This window comes from Cavia porcellus, unplaced genomic scaffold, assembly GCF_034190915.1.
Source record: "Cavia porcellus strain 051 isolate PalLab524CR breed Dunkin Hartley unplaced genomic scaffold, mCavPor4.1 scaffold_8, whole genome shotgun sequence".
In the NCBI taxonomy this organism is placed as follows: Eukaryota; Metazoa; Chordata; class Mammalia; order Rodentia; family Caviidae; genus Cavia; species Cavia porcellus.
This window is the reverse complement of record NW_026947491.1, coordinates 45,928,859-45,945,379: the sequence shown is the minus strand read 5'-3', so window position 1 is coordinate 45,945,379 and position 16,521 is coordinate 45,928,859. Positions and strand designations below refer to the sequence as shown.

The 16,521-nt window shown below is 51.3% G+C and overlaps 2 protein-coding genes and 1 non-coding gene across 4 annotated transcripts in view; 2 read left to right on the top strand and 1 right to left on the bottom strand.

Annotated features, from left to right (window-relative positions):
- The window catches only part of Neurod4 (neuronal differentiation 4), a 279,827-nt gene extending 270,744 nt beyond the window's left edge, over positions 1–9,083 (bottom strand). The window contains exon 1 of the mRNA XM_063254892.1: positions 8,498–9,083. The gene's annotated coding sequence lies outside the window, so the exon portion shown is untranslated. The remainder of the gene's footprint in view (positions 1–8,497) is intronic.
- Positions 7,762–15,677, top strand: Ppp1r1a (protein phosphatase 1 regulatory inhibitor subunit 1A). Of its 2 annotated transcripts, XM_005006427.4 has the most exons (8): positions 7,762–8,007; positions 11,605–11,665; positions 12,667–12,704; positions 13,019–13,082; positions 13,403–13,438; positions 13,673–13,828; positions 14,937–15,043; positions 15,543–15,677. In XM_005006427.4, exons 1-8 carry the CDS (start codon positions 7,924–7,926, stop codon positions 15,546–15,548), a joined length of 552 nt encoding a protein of 183 aa, XP_005006484.1. In that variant the 5' UTR covers positions 7,762–7,923; the 3' UTR covers positions 15,549–15,677. The 2 variants fall into 2 exon arrangements, with proteins under 2 accessions (XP_005006484.1, XP_003476063.2); XM_003476015.5 differs by lacking the exon at positions 13,403–13,438 and having other exon boundaries at positions 7,766–8,007.
- On the top strand, positions 14,626–14,741 carry LOC111753330 (small nucleolar RNA SNORA61). Its single transcript, XR_002788145.1, has one exon. It is a non-coding gene; the product is annotated as a small nucleolar RNA SNORA61 (small nucleolar RNA).
- Positions 15,678–16,521: the final 844 nt, after the last annotated feature.

Genomic DNA, 16,521 nt, shown 5'->3' with positions numbered 1-16,521 from the left:
CTAAGAGGGAAAACCAGAGCCTTCCCAAACTTCCCCACTGTATCCCATATTCTCTCAGCCCCCAAACACCCCAACAACAACACTTTCTGCTATCCTGCCTCCACCTCCTTCTTCTCCCAGGAATTTGTCAATTTGCCTACCCCTAATTCTCACCTTCTCCCCAAAAAGAAAAAAACCGTAACTCTAACTTGCCCTCCTCTGCAGCCCTGCACAGTTCCCTCCAGCTGCTCCTTCCCCCATGCTCCCAAAGCCCTGATACCTGCCCCAGCAACCGAAGTTGCCGTTCTGCAGCTCTGTGTCCTGGGCTCTCGCTTCCCAAACCCACTTCTCTGGACCAAACCACTTTCAGCTCTCCCCTCACTGCCATGGAGGTGTTAAGAAACGACAATCAGTGTACAAAGCAAATGATTTCTTTTTGACACTTCAATTGGAAGAACAGTGAAGAAACCCAGGAAGCAGTATCAACTTTCAGGGAACCTGCTGACATATCAGGAGAGCGAGTCCCCAGCACCTTGGAGGACTCTGGCCTCTGGAAACTGAATAAAGCAATTCAGCACCAAGGAGTCCAAGGAAGGAAACAGGGCTTGAAGTGGGTCTGCTGCCCTCTGGTGGCCATTTTACCTCTGGGTTTTGTCCTCCCGACCCAAAAGGAAGCTGTTGGCCTAGAAGCAGAGTCTGATACCCCTCTGCCCTGGCACAGTTGTAACCACTCTTCCTACACTTATAAAAAGAAATTTAAATTTTAAGTAAGCATCAATACACAATATATAAAATTTCAAAGTGAGGCACTTTGGGACACAAGTTCATATGATTATATGAAGAATTTCAAAGGAAAATTACAAAAACTAGTTTTTCTTTCTCCTTTTTATTGTTTTTTCTTTTTCTTTTCTTTCTTTTCTTTTTTTTTTTTTTTTTTTGTTTTTTTTTTTTTTTTTTTTTTTTTTTTTGAGACAGAGTCTCACCATTATAGTTCAGGCTGGCCTCAAACTCACTGTGCAGCCCAGAATGGATTCGAACTTGCAGCAATCCTCCAGCCTCAGCCTCCCAAGTGCCGGAATAACAGGCCTGCAAGGACCAGTTTGTGACCCCCTTCAGGCAAATCAAAGACATAAAAAAGGGTCATAGTACAGAGGGAAAGTGGATTTTGTGAGAAGAGAATGGATGGGGAAAGGGAAGGAAAGCGGGCCTGCCCTATTAGTGGACCTCATAGGAGAGATTACCCCAAGAGCTGAGTGTGAGGTCCCCAGGGTGGGGAGCAGAGTGTTCTGGAGTCTGGATGCTAAGTGAAGTTCAGAAGGAGAGAAGACTGCCACCTGGGCAGCTTGGCAGAGCTCTGTAGAGACACCTTGCAGCCCCAGAGCCAGCCAGCAAAGCAGGAAGCAGCCATGGGCCCCCGGAAGAGGGAGACAGGTGCGCCCCCTGCGTCCGACTTGGGCTGTGGCCAGTAGGGACCTCAAGGGACAGCTGAAGAGAAGTCTCAAACTCCTGGAAAAAGGGAACATGGCTGAACCTGGTTGACGAAGGAGCTCTGAAGAGCTGAGAAAACTCTGAGAGAACAGTCACAGAGCACTGCAGAGTTGGCCAGTGGTGGAGAAGGAGCCTGAGCACCAGCTGAGGAACAGATGTAAACCTGACCAGCCGCTGCCTCAGGCGCAGCATCTCCTCCACCCTGTAGCACACAAGCTCTGAAGCTCACCTGAGAGGCCCAGAGAGGGCCTGGGCAAAGCCCTGAGGGCACAAAAAGCTTGGCAGAGAGATGGACACCACCTCACCCCTTTCCCAAGGCAAGCAGGTTCCTCCACGCCAGGGGCTGGCAGGCTGGAGAAATGACTCTAAACAGGTTAATTTCTGAATTGAGACCATGCGTATCTGAGAGTGAGCAGCGACGTAAGGAGAGTTTCCTGGATTTCCTTGCAGAAGCAAAGAAAGAAATTACCTTGCCAGCCTACCTACCCCTATAAAGTATAAAAGGTAGTAGGGAACAAACAAAAAACAGTAATAAAATAAAAATGTACTTGAGTACTATAATCGAAAGTAATTTTAGTTTCAACTATGGCAAGTTGTGATTGTGCATCCCACAGATTACAAAAAAAAAAAAAAAAAAACCCTGGGACTAAGCATTTCCCTTCAAAGTCCTTCTTCCTTCTTTTTGCCCAGCTACAATTGTGCTGCTCCCTTCACCCCCTCACACTCAATAGCCTCCCCTACAGCCTCCCAACAGTCAGCTCAACTGCCCTCAAGGATCCTGATTGTCTCTTCCCCCCTTTAAGACAAGAGAGACTCGGTGCCGGTGCCTCCTGTGCCAGCTCTAGTAGCCCAGGACACTTGCCCTCTCCCTGCCTCACCAGGCCGTATCGCTATTCATCCTGAGGTGAACAGTGTTCCCCAAAAATGCACGTTCTCCCAGAACCTCGGACTACACAAATAAAATCTTTGTTGATGTAATTAAAGATCTCAAGATGAAACTGTCCTTGACTTGGGGTGGTCCCTAAATCCAAGGACTGTTACCCTTGAAGAAGAGAGGGCCCTGGGAGACACACAGGAGGAAGAAGGTTGTGTGAGCCTAAGTTACCAGGTTATGTTGCCACAAGCCAAAGAACTGAGAGGCAAGGAAACATTCTTGCCTAGAGCCTGTAGCCCAGCTACTTCCATGATTTTGGACCTCTGGCCTCCAGAACTATCAGAAAATAAATCAGTAATTTTCAAGCCACCCAGTTGGTGGTATTTTGGAACAGAAGCATAGGAAACTATCACACCCCAGTCTACCGTGTCCCTCCAACCACAGCAGCAGCCAATAGCCAACCACTGCCAAGCAGAATGCAAGCCCTGGCTAGGTCTGGGGACCCCATAGGTCTGGGGCCCCAGTGGTGTCCTCCACGAGCTTGCCAAGCCCAGAAGGACTGCAGAGCTATTACTTTCAAATGACCCCTCCTCCAGCCATGCTCCCCTGCCAAGCAGACCCAGAAAAAAAACCTGGCACCTGCTCCCAGGCCACCTACATAAACATGACCAGAGCCCAGGGGGTCCTTCCCCTCGGGCTCAGGACAACTTACCCTTACCCTGTCCTATGGCTGAGGAATTTTCCATCCTCCTACCCCCCAGTCAAAGTCGTTAGATTTAATCATTAACAGGGTGGAGTTAATTAGCAGGGCAGGGTGATGGCCCATGCTGACTAGGACACAGCTGGACATCAAGAATGTTGATCCCGCCAGAGAAGGGAGAAGCAGAAGCCAACTAACCAGATGCAGGGATGTCCCCTGCAGACACTTTCCTCAGATTCTGAAAGCACTGAAATCCCCAGCTTCATCCCTGCTTTTTTTAAGAGCCAAAGGAAGCAACATTTGCAAGTTTGGAAGCATTACCTCATCCCACTCCTCACTATATATAACAGGGATAGTGCCTATTGTTAAGCCAGTTTTGAGGCAGAGGAAATCAAGGCTCTGAGAAGTTAGAGAGGTTAAACAACTGTGTCCAGGGTCACAGAGCCATCAGCTAGCTGAGACTCTGCAGAGAGAATCTGGTGTACAGGAGGAGCAGCAGGTCTGAGAGGCCTCAGGTCACACTGATCTCCTTCCTTCTTCCTGCTGCCCCTTATCCCACAGCATCCTGCACTTCCACTTCTGTCATTCTCCTGGCTGGTAATTACTTGGCCACCCTATCACTCCCCCTGGCTCCTGGTAGGCTGAAAGCTATCAGTAGATAGAAATTGTATCTGTTGTGTATTTCCCAGCATAAAGCCTGGCATGTAGGAATACCCAATATTTGTTGAAAGAGTAAATTCAAGCTGTTAGATTGTTGGGAACAGAAGGAGCTGACTAGAGGTGAGCTAGGGATTGGAACTTCTTGACTGTTGATGACCAGAGGGTTCAAATGAATTTCAGAAGTTCTTCCCGTCCACGTTTTGCTTCAGGTCCAGCCGCTGTCCTGCTATAGTCACCAAATCTGGCATTCTGGAGAAAGGGATGGCATGGTTCATTCTCAAGACTTCTGGCTGATCACTAAGTCTCTTTGATCTCAACCCAGTGGTTTTAAAGTTGGTGAAGAAGCTAAGCCTTTTGGAAATCAGCATCCCCTGACTTTGAATCAGCAGCTCTGGCCCCAAGAGTACTGGCAGCAGAGAATTGTAGTGGAGCCCAGCAGAATTGCAGTGATGGTCTTTCTCACAGCAAACAGGCCCTACCCACTAGTCTTTCAATCCACAAGAGGACACGCATCTATCTTGAAGGTGCTTCTGGGGATTACAGAAAACTCTGCGGTTTCTCTAGCAGAGAAGCCTTGGGAGCCCTGTGGGACACATAATATCGCTGGAGGGAACTTAACCTTTCAGGTCAAGACCTGCTCCTAGCCTGACCTCCCTCCTTCTTCCCAAGGCTTGATGACTAAAGACTGTCATTTTCAAGAAGCAAAATGCAAGATGTACTCCCTCCAAGGATTTTTAGAGCATATGCCACAAGTTTTGAGATGATTCCAAAAGAGTTTCCAGAAACGTTGGAGAAATAGCAGCACATTGGAATGAGCATATGGCTTCCTAGAGGACCACTTGAAAGGGGTCATTGCTCCTTTGAGGTTTAAAAGCAGTCTCTAGCCCTACCTCATCAGAGTTGCGTGTGCAAGCATCATATAGTAACTGTGCAGGAGCTTGCCTCTAGCATAGCAGCCAGGCCAGGAAAGATGCAGAGAGAGAGAGGTAAGATGCTTCTTCCTGGGTTCCAACCCTGATTCTGAAATTTCCTGGCTATACAACTGGTACACCCTTAACTCACAGAATATTAGATCTGTAGAACACCAGGTCCCTTTCATTTTGGAGACTAGAAAACTGAGCCTCATGTGGGATACAGGATGGAGGTGATTCCACAGTCACCCAGGGAATTGGTAGCAGAGGGAGATCTTGAATCTGACCTCCTAAATCCTAAACCAGGTGGCCCATCTCAGCAACACCTCTCTGCACCTGCACTTGAGAAGTGTATTAAATATATCAGTACCCACCTACCCTCTTGGATTATCAGGATTAGTGAATTAAATCACAAGGAGGCTGATGGGGGTGAGGAGGATGAAAAATAAGAGCAAAAAGTGTCCAGCAACTAAAAGCAGCCCCATTAACCCAGAGTCCAGCACAGACAGCAGGGCAGAGTGGGAGCGGTTGTTACGTGACTGCATCACCAAATCACATCCCAGTAACCTTAAATATTCATGAACCCGGACGTATGCACAGAACAGCTGCTGCTGTGGGGCCTGGGCTGGAGCTGAGCACATCTCATGTAGAAAATGTGAGCTGGGTTCCAAGAGCGTATGACAGACACCCTGCACCTCCCAGCCCTGTGAGTGAGCAGCCCACGCCTGCTTACACCCACATGCCCAGAAGGCACTCACAGTTACTCACCGAGCTCTGGGCATAAATAAAGGTCAGAGTGACACACACACATCTTCACAGACAGACCCACTCAGCCCACCTGAAATGAAGCCTACACTCAGCCACACTCCACTTCTCTGCTCTCCAACTGCTTCCTCCACATGCTTTCTCCAACTGGGTCCTCTCTTCCCCATCTCTTTTTCCCTCCTTCCTTGTTCTCTTCTCTTCTGCTTCTACCCAGCACTGGCTGCTTCCACACCCCTCTTCTCAGGAAGCCTTTCCATGACAGTCTCTCCAAGCCTGAGTTCTCTTAGCCCTTCTCTTAACATGTAGTTTTCAGGACAAGAGAGTCTGAGAATCCAGGACTTGAGGGGGTAACATGAAGGGTGGGTATGCGCCTTTGGGAAGCATTTGGATGGCCAGACCAAAGATGCAGGGAAAGCAGGGAACATGAAAGACACTTGGGCAAGCTGGGAGAGCCAGTAGGAGTAGGGGAACCTTCTCATGTGCGAGAGCCAGTAGGAGTAGGGGGACCTTCTCATGAGCGCCTACAGAGGTGACTCCTCTAATTCCACAATCCTGCAGGAAGCAATACATTTATAGTTATCAATCAAGTGCTAGCTATCACCCTCAGAGGACACTCAACCTCAGAAGGCATTTTGTAATTCTGGCCATTTTTAAATGGGACTGAGGCACAGGGACAGGACCCTAAGGCCCTGGAGATAGGGACGTGACAATCCCATAGTCCCATGGTCAAGTCCCATGGTCCTGTTAGAACAGGTTAGGGAAAAGACTGATTGAGAGAATACTTTGGGTCCTGCTCTGTGTTCTGTGGAAAACACGAGGAGAATGGAGCAAGCACCTGGGCTGTATGGGGTCTATCGCCCTCCCTCAGCTTCAGTGCCTGCACAGCCTTTCCTTCTGCTGTTCATGTTGGGGATAAAGGGAACTGGGAAACCTAGGCAACTGTTTGGGGGCCATTCCTGCTGCCCAAACAGGGCAAATGGGGTCCTCCAGTTGTGGGCTTCATGTAGGGAAGCCTTCCTGGAGCCTGAGTAACCACCAAACTCAGACCAATTAAAACACAAATGGAGCCCCACTGGCTAGACCAGCCTTCAGGGTCCCCTGGGTCCCTATAACCATACCTCTGCCTTGAGAAAACTGAGCCTGCCCAGTGTAAAGAGATCCTGCTGAGGCAAGAGGGCAGGAGAAGTTATTTTGGGAGGTAAGAGGGGAAAGGACCCTGCGAAGTTCAAGCCAGGATAATGGGCAACTGAGATTTGAAGCCAACCCCTTGGAGGAGAGGATGATCATGAGGGTCCCAGAGAGCCCATCATAAACCTGTAAGGAACTTGCCAGTGGCTTAGTTCACAGTTTACCTCCTGGCCTGGCCCCTGTCCCAATCCCAGCAGTCCCTGTCTCTCCTTCTGTGTTTCTCCTCCCCCCAAGCTTGTAACCAGCCCTGCTCCTCCCCAGGTACCCAGCACCTCCCTCCCCTCTGCCCAGATCCCCAGGCCCTAGCACAGGGCACACCAGCTCACATGAATATCCTATCCCCTCACTGGCTGTGCTGACTGACATCTTGGTCCTACATCAAACCAGTAAGTTCTTCACATAGTCTAACTTCCATGCCTTCGGTTACAGCAGATCATTTTCCTTTTCTGCCAACAGTGAAACTGGAAACCAGCTCCAAGTATAAACAAGCCACCCCATCAAAGGAGCTTCCTCTCGGTCCCCCAGCGTTCTCCCACCCATAAGCCTTTCGCCTACTTTACAATCTCCATAAATTTAGCAAGCTGAAAGCGAAATCTATTTCACAAGCATTACTGGCTCCCCACCCCCATTATTCCTTCTGCCGAGCCCCAGATGGTCCCTTCTCCCCAAGCCCTCCACCCACACTCCCTAGTATTTGAAGAGAGGTTTCCCTCCGGAGACCCTGAGGCCTCAGCTTCCTTTCCCTGCCCATGAACTGCAAAACCTGGACTACTTTCTCCTCCACTCCAAGGTTTTCTTTTCAAGGAAAAGTCCCTCTCCGAGTCTGACCAGAATTTCTCCTGCTGCATGCCTAACTGTCCTTTCCATCTGTCCTCTATGTGGCCACCCCTGTTAGGTCATACACGAAATTCTCCTCTTGGGTCTGCTGCTTCCTCTTCCCTAGCGACCCTCCACCGTGCCAGCCCCTAATCCCAGCTCGGAGAAGTTCTTGGTAACCGCACCCTAACCCACTTCCTGCCCAGAAGTCCGAGGGTACCTGGACATCGGCCCGGACTCTCACCCGGACAGAGACCCAGCCAAGCTCGGGCTGGCTCACCCGGGGGCGGTGACCCCCGCGGCCCCGGCGCAGTCACGACGGGGTTAAGGTTCCGGGCGGGGGAAGGGAGGGGGCCGGGAGGGGCGGCGCAGAGCCAATCGGCGGCCGCAGAGTCCCGGAGCCGCGAGCCGGGAGCGCCGAGCCCGGAGCCGCGAGCCCAGCGCGCCGGGCTGGGGCCGGGGCCGGAGCGGAGGGAGAGGGAGCGCGCCCGCCCCAGCCCCCAGTCCCGCCGCCTTCGCTCCGCCGCCGCGGCGCCCCAGCCATGGAGCAGGACAACAGCCCCCGCAAGATCCAGTTCACCGTGCCGCTGCTCGAGCCGCACCTTGACCCCGAGGCCGCCGAGCAGGTGCGGGGCGGGGCGGGGCGGGGCGGGGCGGCAGGGGACTCTCCTAGCAGGGACGGGCGACCCCTGCCTGGGCTGGCGGGACCCGGGATCTCCGCCCTGTCCTTCCTCGGCGGGGCGCCCTTTTGAGGACGTTTGTGCTCCTCTTGTGGGGGTGGGGGTCTTCTGACCCCTCCCCCACCGTCAGGGCTCATCTGCTTCTTTGAGATCGACCAAAGGACAAGTGTGTCCGTGCGATGTCTGTCCCCTGAGAGGGTCGCTCACTGCGCCCCAGCTCTGGGGAAGGGAGCCGCCTGCCTGAGGACACGACCCCTCCCCCCGTCAGCAAGCTCGCCTGCTCCACCCAGGCGGCCCCCGCCGAGTTCTGAGCCGCGTGGAGGCGCTGAAGGGAGGGCTGGGTGGGGGTCGGTGATGGGGGGAAGCTTGGTGCTGTGGGAGTTGGAAGAGCAGAACCTGCTCTCCTTGTCCCCTCCCACCTAGAGGCGCCCCTTACCTGGCTCTCGGGAGTGGTAACAAGAAGGGGCTGAGGCCAACCGAGAGGCCTGGGGCTTGGGGAGAGGAGCGGTGGGGTCTGCGGACCTCAGGCTCCCTTTCCCTGCAAGTCTGAACACGTGGATACTGATTCCCAACTCCTGCCCTTTGGAGTGGGGCGTGGGTGCGGGATGGAGAGAATGACACTGGGGGCCCAGAGGGGAAGCTGTCCAGGGACGGGGGTCCAAGCTGAGTGATCTGCAAGGCACTGTGAGAGCCTTGGCTCATGGGTGGGAGTCCAGGGCAATGGCCCAGCCTCCCGGCCTGGCCTATTTTTAGCTCCAAGCCGCCTGGCAGAGGCAGCAATGTGTGAGTGTGTGAGCAGTGTGTGTTTCAGTGAGAGTGAGCGTGTGGAGAGGGTTACTACCTACTGCCTGTTTGCCAAACATTTGCGTATTTACCCATTGCTCCGTCTCTTTTTGTATTTTCTGTTCTCCTAGACCTTCCCATTCCTACCCAGCCCCCAGATCCCACAAGGTCAGTGCTGGGTCCCCACACAAACACCAGCCCAGCAGGCTCTGCCTGGGCTTCCACAACTGGACAGCCTGGTAACCTCTTGAGATGGCAGATTGGTTTTTTTTTCCTCCAGCTGTTTGGTTAGAATAAGGTCTGGGTGTGAAGGGAAAGGGCAGGTCCTTTCTGTAACTAGCTTTCCAAGGCAGAGGTTGGGGAAGATGCCTGTTTCCCACCTCTCCCTGGTTTGGAGTGAGTGCCACCTCCAGACCTCTAAAATGTGACTGCCTGCCTCATACAGTGTGAGGAGGATGAAGAGCCCTTCTCATGGAGGTGTTCTTGGGGTCAGGGGAAAGGCTTCTCTGTCTTTCCAGAGACAAGAGACAGACAAAGGTAACTTCTGACTGTGGAAACAGGATCCAAAAACTGTGGGGGCTGGAGGCTCCGAGGGGAACTACCACCCACTGGCACAAATAGGGCTGGACACCTGCTTCTGTTTGGTGTTGCAGGAGGCAGGTACAGTAGGTGTGTTTTGGTTATAGGGAGGAGGTTGCCAGCCAGCTGCTTTGGGGACCTGTGGGGGCAGAGGGTGCTAAGGAGCCAGAAGCAAAAAAGAGCTGGGACTTGGGCCTGCTTTTCTGTAATCTTCAGAAATTGGCATCTTCTCTGCCTAAAATTCTACCTGCAGCCCAGCCTCAGCCCTTCCTGCTGTGTTACCAAGTATGTAGGCAAAAAAGCTCCAGGCTTGGCAGGAGCTCCTAACCTAGACCCACAGGGGAAGGTGAAAGGAGGCGAAGGCCTGCATTACGGAGCAGAGTGGCAGGGCTAGAAGGATGCTCAGAACCACCAGATCCTTGGCATGGCTGATTTAGAAATAAATCAGAAGTGAAGGCACCAAGTGTCCTTGAGAGCTAGAATTTAGGATAGATATAAAAAGGAAGAGACTCTACTACTAGTTCAGGGGCCTGGGAGGTGGCTCAGCAAGTCTGACTTCCCTCCCTCCTGCTATAGGATATCACAGTTCTCGAGAACTCTGCATGCTTCCAAATCTTGTCCAAGGCAAAGAACCAGATTAAGCAAGAAACCTTTGCAAGATCACAGAGCGCTGCTTCCCTCTCAGAGTTTGTTTTTATCATACTTGAAGTTTCCTTGGGGTCCCAGTTCAGATGTTATCCCACCCCCTTTTCCCCATCCCACCTAATGCTGTCTCTTCCACTTTGTAGGGCCACTACTCCCCAAATAAGGCAGGAGAGAGATAGAGGAGGAGTCCTCTCCTCCAAAAGAGATGACCCTACCCCCACATGTGTGAAGCACAAGTGCCAGGCCGCCATCTGTGCACCAGGGATAGCCAGACAACTCACAGTTAATATTCGTGCAGCACGTGCCTGTGCACAGAAATACAAGGTGGACACTGGGGGGGACCTGAAATGTCACTCAAAACAGATGTCATTGGATTCTCCTGGAACAGTGCCCTACCCTTAAATACCCCCATTCTGACTTTTCCATGCTATTTTTTCTTTGTGGAGAACATTCCTCTCTGGCTTAAACAGTATCTCTCACTATAGCTGATACCCACTTTCTAGCATAGAGAAGGGCAGTGTTTCTCAGTTTCCCAACCTCCAATGCCAGTGGTGATTATGCTAAACAATGGATATGCAAAGATAGAGATTTGATCATTTAGCATCCCTACCCCACTCTTCTGGGCCCTCTATAACTTTTGCCCCTTTAGGCCTCATTAGCCTTTCCTGCCCACTGCTGCCCTGGAGGGAGCTCCAGGGGCACCAACTCCCAAAGAGTTCTACACTCTTCCACCCCAAGCTTTGTGGAGAAAAGAAAGAACCACACATCCCAGAAGTCCTTGGACTGACTTCAACAACAGTCAGCTTTATCAGCTACAGAACAAAAGAACGAGGGGCACAGGGGCAGGGATCAAAGCCCCTGCAGTTCCACAGCTGCACATGTTAATCTCTGGGAATGGGACCAGGAGCCCAGGGTAAGGATTTTTCAGCTAACTTTTAGGCCCTGGCCACCTTCCTACCTAAGGCTCTTCCTTGTATTATATTTGCCATGTCAGGGATTTCCCAATTAGAAAGTCAGTGTGACCAAAGCTCAGGAGGACCTTAGGGAGCAATGGGCACATTCAGACATTCCTTACTTGAGCTGCCCCCACCCCGGGCTGGATGGGCTTCAAAGATGTTATCTGCAGATTGCCGAGCTACAAAGAGTTAATGTCTGCTTGAGAGGGGGTGGCTACGGCAGCCAAAGGAAAGCCCTGTGCCCTCTCAGGTTATTTCTGACCATTGATCCATGATGGACGGAAGGACAGCAGGCCAGAGATCAATGCATTAAAGCAGATAAAGCCTCTGAGATGAAGAGCTGGAGTAGGAAGGGGGCATGCAGGAAGCGATGGTCTTTGGAATTGACAGGAGTAGCTCTTCTCATAAAGAACAGATGAGCCCAAGGATATCCACTCTAGAACAGTGGGTCCAGTGTAACATGGCATTTCTGAAGTGTGTTACGTGGGCTGGCTCCCTTGTGTAACCTCAGGGCACTGGATGAGACTTGTACAGATACTTCCACATACCTCTGACTTCTTCCTCTCCCACCCCAACCCAGATTCGGAGACGCCGTCCTACACCTGCCACCCTTGTGCTAACCAGTGACCAGTCATCTCCAGGTAACTAATGGGTGGGTCACAGTTGAAAGTGGGAGCTTCTGCCAACAGCAAAGTCCCAATGAGAGCGGAGGGGTGCTGGCAGAAGCCAGGCAGAAAGGAGTTAGGAATCTCCTCAGTCCTGAAAACAAAAATCGTAGCCACTTGAATTGGCAGAAGTTCTTTTGCTTTTAGAAAAATTGAACAATGCTAAGAAGGTGAGGGGATCATCCCACTCCTAAGCCCCCCAGCAATCGGACGGTCAACTGAGTTGAGTGCTGGTTGCTGCAGCAACAGCCTTCCAGGTTTCTCCAGCAACTGAGATCCCGCTGCCCCCACCCCCAGAGGCAGTGACAGCTGCAAGAGGGAGGGACTGCCTCCATCAGCGATCTTCATGGCCCCCAGAGAGAAAGGGGAGGTTAGAAACAGCTCAGGGAGCAGCTGGGATTGTGGTCACCACTGTCCCAATCAAGGTCTGGGGAAAGAACAAGGTCTCAGAGAATGTCAAGGGAGCTTCACAGGGATGTGGAGGAAAGGTGGCCAGGTTAATAAGCTAGACTGGAATTCAGGATGGGTCTGCAGCTTCCCTTCCCTACAGCAAATGACTGTGCCTGCCTGGACCCTGGCACTGTTCCGTGTCATGAGCTCTCCTGTGCCAGACTCACTTCTGGCCTTGGGACAAGGGAATAGGTGGAAGGAAAAAAAGAAATGGATACTTCAGAGGGAGAAAAAAAAGGAAGCAGAAAGTCTCCAGATTCTGCCTCAGAGACCTCAAGGAAGGGGCGAGGATGCAGCTGTAGATTGGCCAGAGCCAAGGACAGGACAGGAGGCAGAAGATGAGCGGCCAGCCAGCAGAACAGGAGGGGAACAGGAGCCGGTGGGCCTGGGGCAACCAGAGGGCCAACTTCCCAAGGGGATCAGGAGCCAGGCAATGGATCGTACAGTCCCTTCCGCTTAGGAAGTCAGCTCTTTGGGACTCTGGATTTCCTGTCGTTACTGCCTTCTCCTTTCCCTGTTCCCCTCAGAAGTGGATGAAGACCGGATCCCCAACCCACTTCTCAAGGTAAGCTGCCCCCCTCAACGGCACCTTCCATACACATCAAAAAGAGCTGTGCCCAACCTGTAGGCTCCCTCATCCCTGCACCCCATCTCCAAAAGACACAAGGGCACAAGTGGACAGCCCTCTACATACACATAGACACACACACACACACACACACACACATAAATCTTGCCACCACCATGAAAGTGTCTGGAGGGCAGGAATTTTCTTCCTTCATCTTTCTTAAGCCCCAGCCTCCAATCCAAAAGCAATCAGCAAGGTAGAGGAGGAGGGCAGGAACGGCTGACACCCATCTGTCCTCTTGTCCTCCACAGTCCACTCTGGCAATGTCTCCACGGCAACGGAAGAAGATGACAAGGACCACACCCACAATGAAAGGTTGGAAAGATCCCTCCCATCCCTTTTTTCTCTATAGTCCTAAAGCTGAGTAGACCTGATGCCCCTTTGGGAAGGTCACTTGGGTGGTCCCTGAAACCCCTTATTATCAGAATGCAGCTGTTGCCCGATGATAGGGCTAGAACCTCAGCTCTGTGACCAACCTGCAAGCAGCTAGGCAGAAACTGCCTACCCCACCCAGCCTTGAATACCACCTAATCATGGCAGATAAATAATGTATGTGAACTCATCAGCATTCAGCACAGCCGCAGAAGGTACTCAAATATTTCCTGAATCTAAATGGAAACTTTTCCTGTCCCCAGGGGAGACCACATATCCCAGCAAGTCAGGAGTACCTGGTACAGTACTCTTCACAATTCTTCCCCTACGCCTCCCTTACCTTTGAAAGAACTTTTTTGCAGTCTAGCTTTTGTCCCTCCTTATTACCAGCTAATGTCCCTCCTTGTCATATCTCAGTGGATGGGAAAGTCAAATGCCCAGCAGTGTGTGCCAACCCCCGAGCAGGCTGTTGATGGATGGAGAGAGGCTAGGTAGTCACGTCCAGTGTTCCTTCCCTTTCTGTCTGCTCCTAGAGCTCCAGACAATGGTTGAACATCACCTGGGGCAACAGAAGCAGGGAGAGGAGCCTGAGGGAGCCACGGAGAGCACAGGGACCCAGGAGCCCTGCCCACCTGGGATCTCAGGCACAGAAGCGGAGTCAAGGCTGGGCGTCCAGGGGACAGCACAGAGTATGTACAGGCTTTAAGGGCCCCAGACACTGTTCCCCAGCTCAGGAGAAGGCAAGACACACACTGGGGAGCAGAGGTAGAGTTGGGCCTGGGAGAAGTCTTAAAGTCATAAAAAGGCTGTTCAGAGATATGGACAGACTTGCGTGGATCTGAACCTTCACTTCTTCTTGCTGGCTTCAGCCATCCCAGCTGGGACCCCAGAAGTCTCAACTGCGGCTGTGTGGGAGAAGCCAGCATCATGGGAAAAGCACTCCCAGGCTAAGTTCCTGACTCTGCCACTTGCCACTTAGCCTTGAACTTAACCTGGGTTTATAAAATGATAATGGGATTGTGAGAGTCCTTATGTCATTAAAGTAAGTCTAAAAAACAAACAAAAACCATAAAAGAAAAAAAGGTGTCTGGCAGTTAGTTCAGCAGCACTGATATAAAGTGTGATAGAAATGGAATCTGGTAGAGATGGTGATTCTAATCCATGTTCACAGTCCCTGAATTCAGAATTTGTCGATAATTTTATGAAAGTGATATACTGTCTATCCTATATATATCAGAGCACTCTATAATCAAACACATTAATAATTCTACAATCTGGTGAATGGGCTGAGTGGGAGAAAGACTTCAGGTCAGGTATAACCAGTGTACCCCAATTTTTTCCACGTTTTTAGAAGCTCTTTTTTTTTCAGTATCTGAATGCAGATAAAAAGTAGCAAGTCTCAGTCAGGTGTGGTGGCTAACACCTGTTATCTCAGGCCTTGGCAGGCTGAGACAGGAGGATCACCATGAATTCAAAAAAACCTTAGACCCTCCAGTTTCCTTTCCCATCGGATCTGAACACTGTTCTTGGTGATCATCAGGGAGGGAAAGGAATGCTGAAGCTGGCCTCACAGCCTTACATGCGGGCTAGTGTTTTGTTTTGTTTTTGTTTTTGTTTTAAGTAGCAAGTCTGTAGTAATAACGGTGATCAGAGGAAACCCTGTTGTTCCTGCCACCTTGCTCCCACGTGGGTCTCTCTCAGGAGTCACTGGGCACAGGGTACAGTAAGCAGCAGCAATCCCTTTTTCCAAGGCCTTTATAAATGTTCTCTCCGTGATACCCCCATTTTTCTTCCCAGAATCTGCAGGATCCATCCCTAAAACTCAGGAGAGGAGCAGGAAGCAGCCTAGCACAGAGGAACCCACATCCCATATACCACCCCTGGACTCCCAGGGAGCCGACTCGGTAAGACCCCAGGGTTAGGCCACCAGGTTGGCAGGACAGCCCTGTGCTCATAAGGACAAGGGACTCATACTTGGAATCAGAGAAAACAAAACAAAGGTCCAGCTCTGTCACTGGGATATTCTTATGGGAAGGGGACATATCTCCCTGGGACATAAACCTGGAAGAATGGGGTCAAGCTGCAGCAGAAAGGGATTGAAGTTAGCTCTGGCTCCTGAGCAGGGGACTTATTGGTGAAGGACATTTCACCAATAGTGAAACACAAAGGGAGAGCCTCATCTGCCCAGGCTAGTGGGCAATAGCCCTGCCTGGAGATGGAGGACAGATGAGCTACTCTGAGCTCTGATTTTACAATCCTCACTCCCCCACATAGGCTGGCCAGGGGTGGAGGAGACTGACTCCAGAGCTTCCTGACGAGGTGGATAGTTGGGCAGACCAGGGAGATATGAATGCACCTCTGACGGCTCTGTCACCTTCCCTTTCTGTTCTTTTCCCACAACAGGTTTGAAAGGAGGCGGCATCCTGGCATCACAACAGCATTGGGAATGCATGGACACTGGATCTGTTTCTTACCTCTTCACTTTTGGGGAAAATCTCATTTTTAAAAAGTGATAAATTTGGTGTTAGGTCCTTGGCACTTTCCTTCTTTCCAGACTTGGAGAATCCTTTCTGCCTCCTCTCGTCTGAAACCCTCTTACCCAGCTACCTCTGGGAAGGAGGAAATAGGGTTGCTGGGGAGAAACTTCAAAAGGGTTTTTCCCTGACCTTGCCTTAACCTGCTGCAGAAAGAAATGGGGGCCAGGCAGGTGGGAGGACTGACCTCCAAGATGCCAAGGAAAGATGGTTGCAGGTTCTCTGCTTCTTAATGAGCAAAGGTCCAGCGACCTGGCAGGGCTGCCTTAACAGCTTTATGACTTGGAGCCCTTAAAAGCCTGCACCGGCAGTTATGATGCTATGGGCGCCACCTTCTGGGGAAAAAAGGAAAATGCACCCCGGCCTTTGGCCCATGATGGTGGAGTTGGGGAGTATCGGGGGTCTTCTCCGCCAGTTTGAGAACCTTCTCCCTTTTTCCAAACCATTAGCATAAAGGGAAAGAGAGCACAGTGGTTGATCACAGGCCCTTTCTGGCAACTAGAAGGTCATCTTCCCCCCTGTTCCACTTACTAAGAGTCCAAGGTAAGATAAAAATCAAGCACAGGTGAAATGTCCCGAGCGCTCCTGCCTGATTCATTAATTTTTCCCAGGTAGAAGAGAGGAAGGGAGGGAAGGGAAGTTTCATCTACCCTCTCTGCTAAAGCAACAGCGTGGCCCAGAGAAAAACAGTCCTAGGAAGTGTAAGGCCCTACTCCTGCCTGGCATCTACTACTGTGTGCCGGCCTTTGGGAGCCTTGGCTTGCACACAGGATAAACCTCACCAAGATTTTATCCAGCTTTAGAAAGACAGTGTACAAGAAGATCCTCTGTCACCTTGCCCCAGTGAA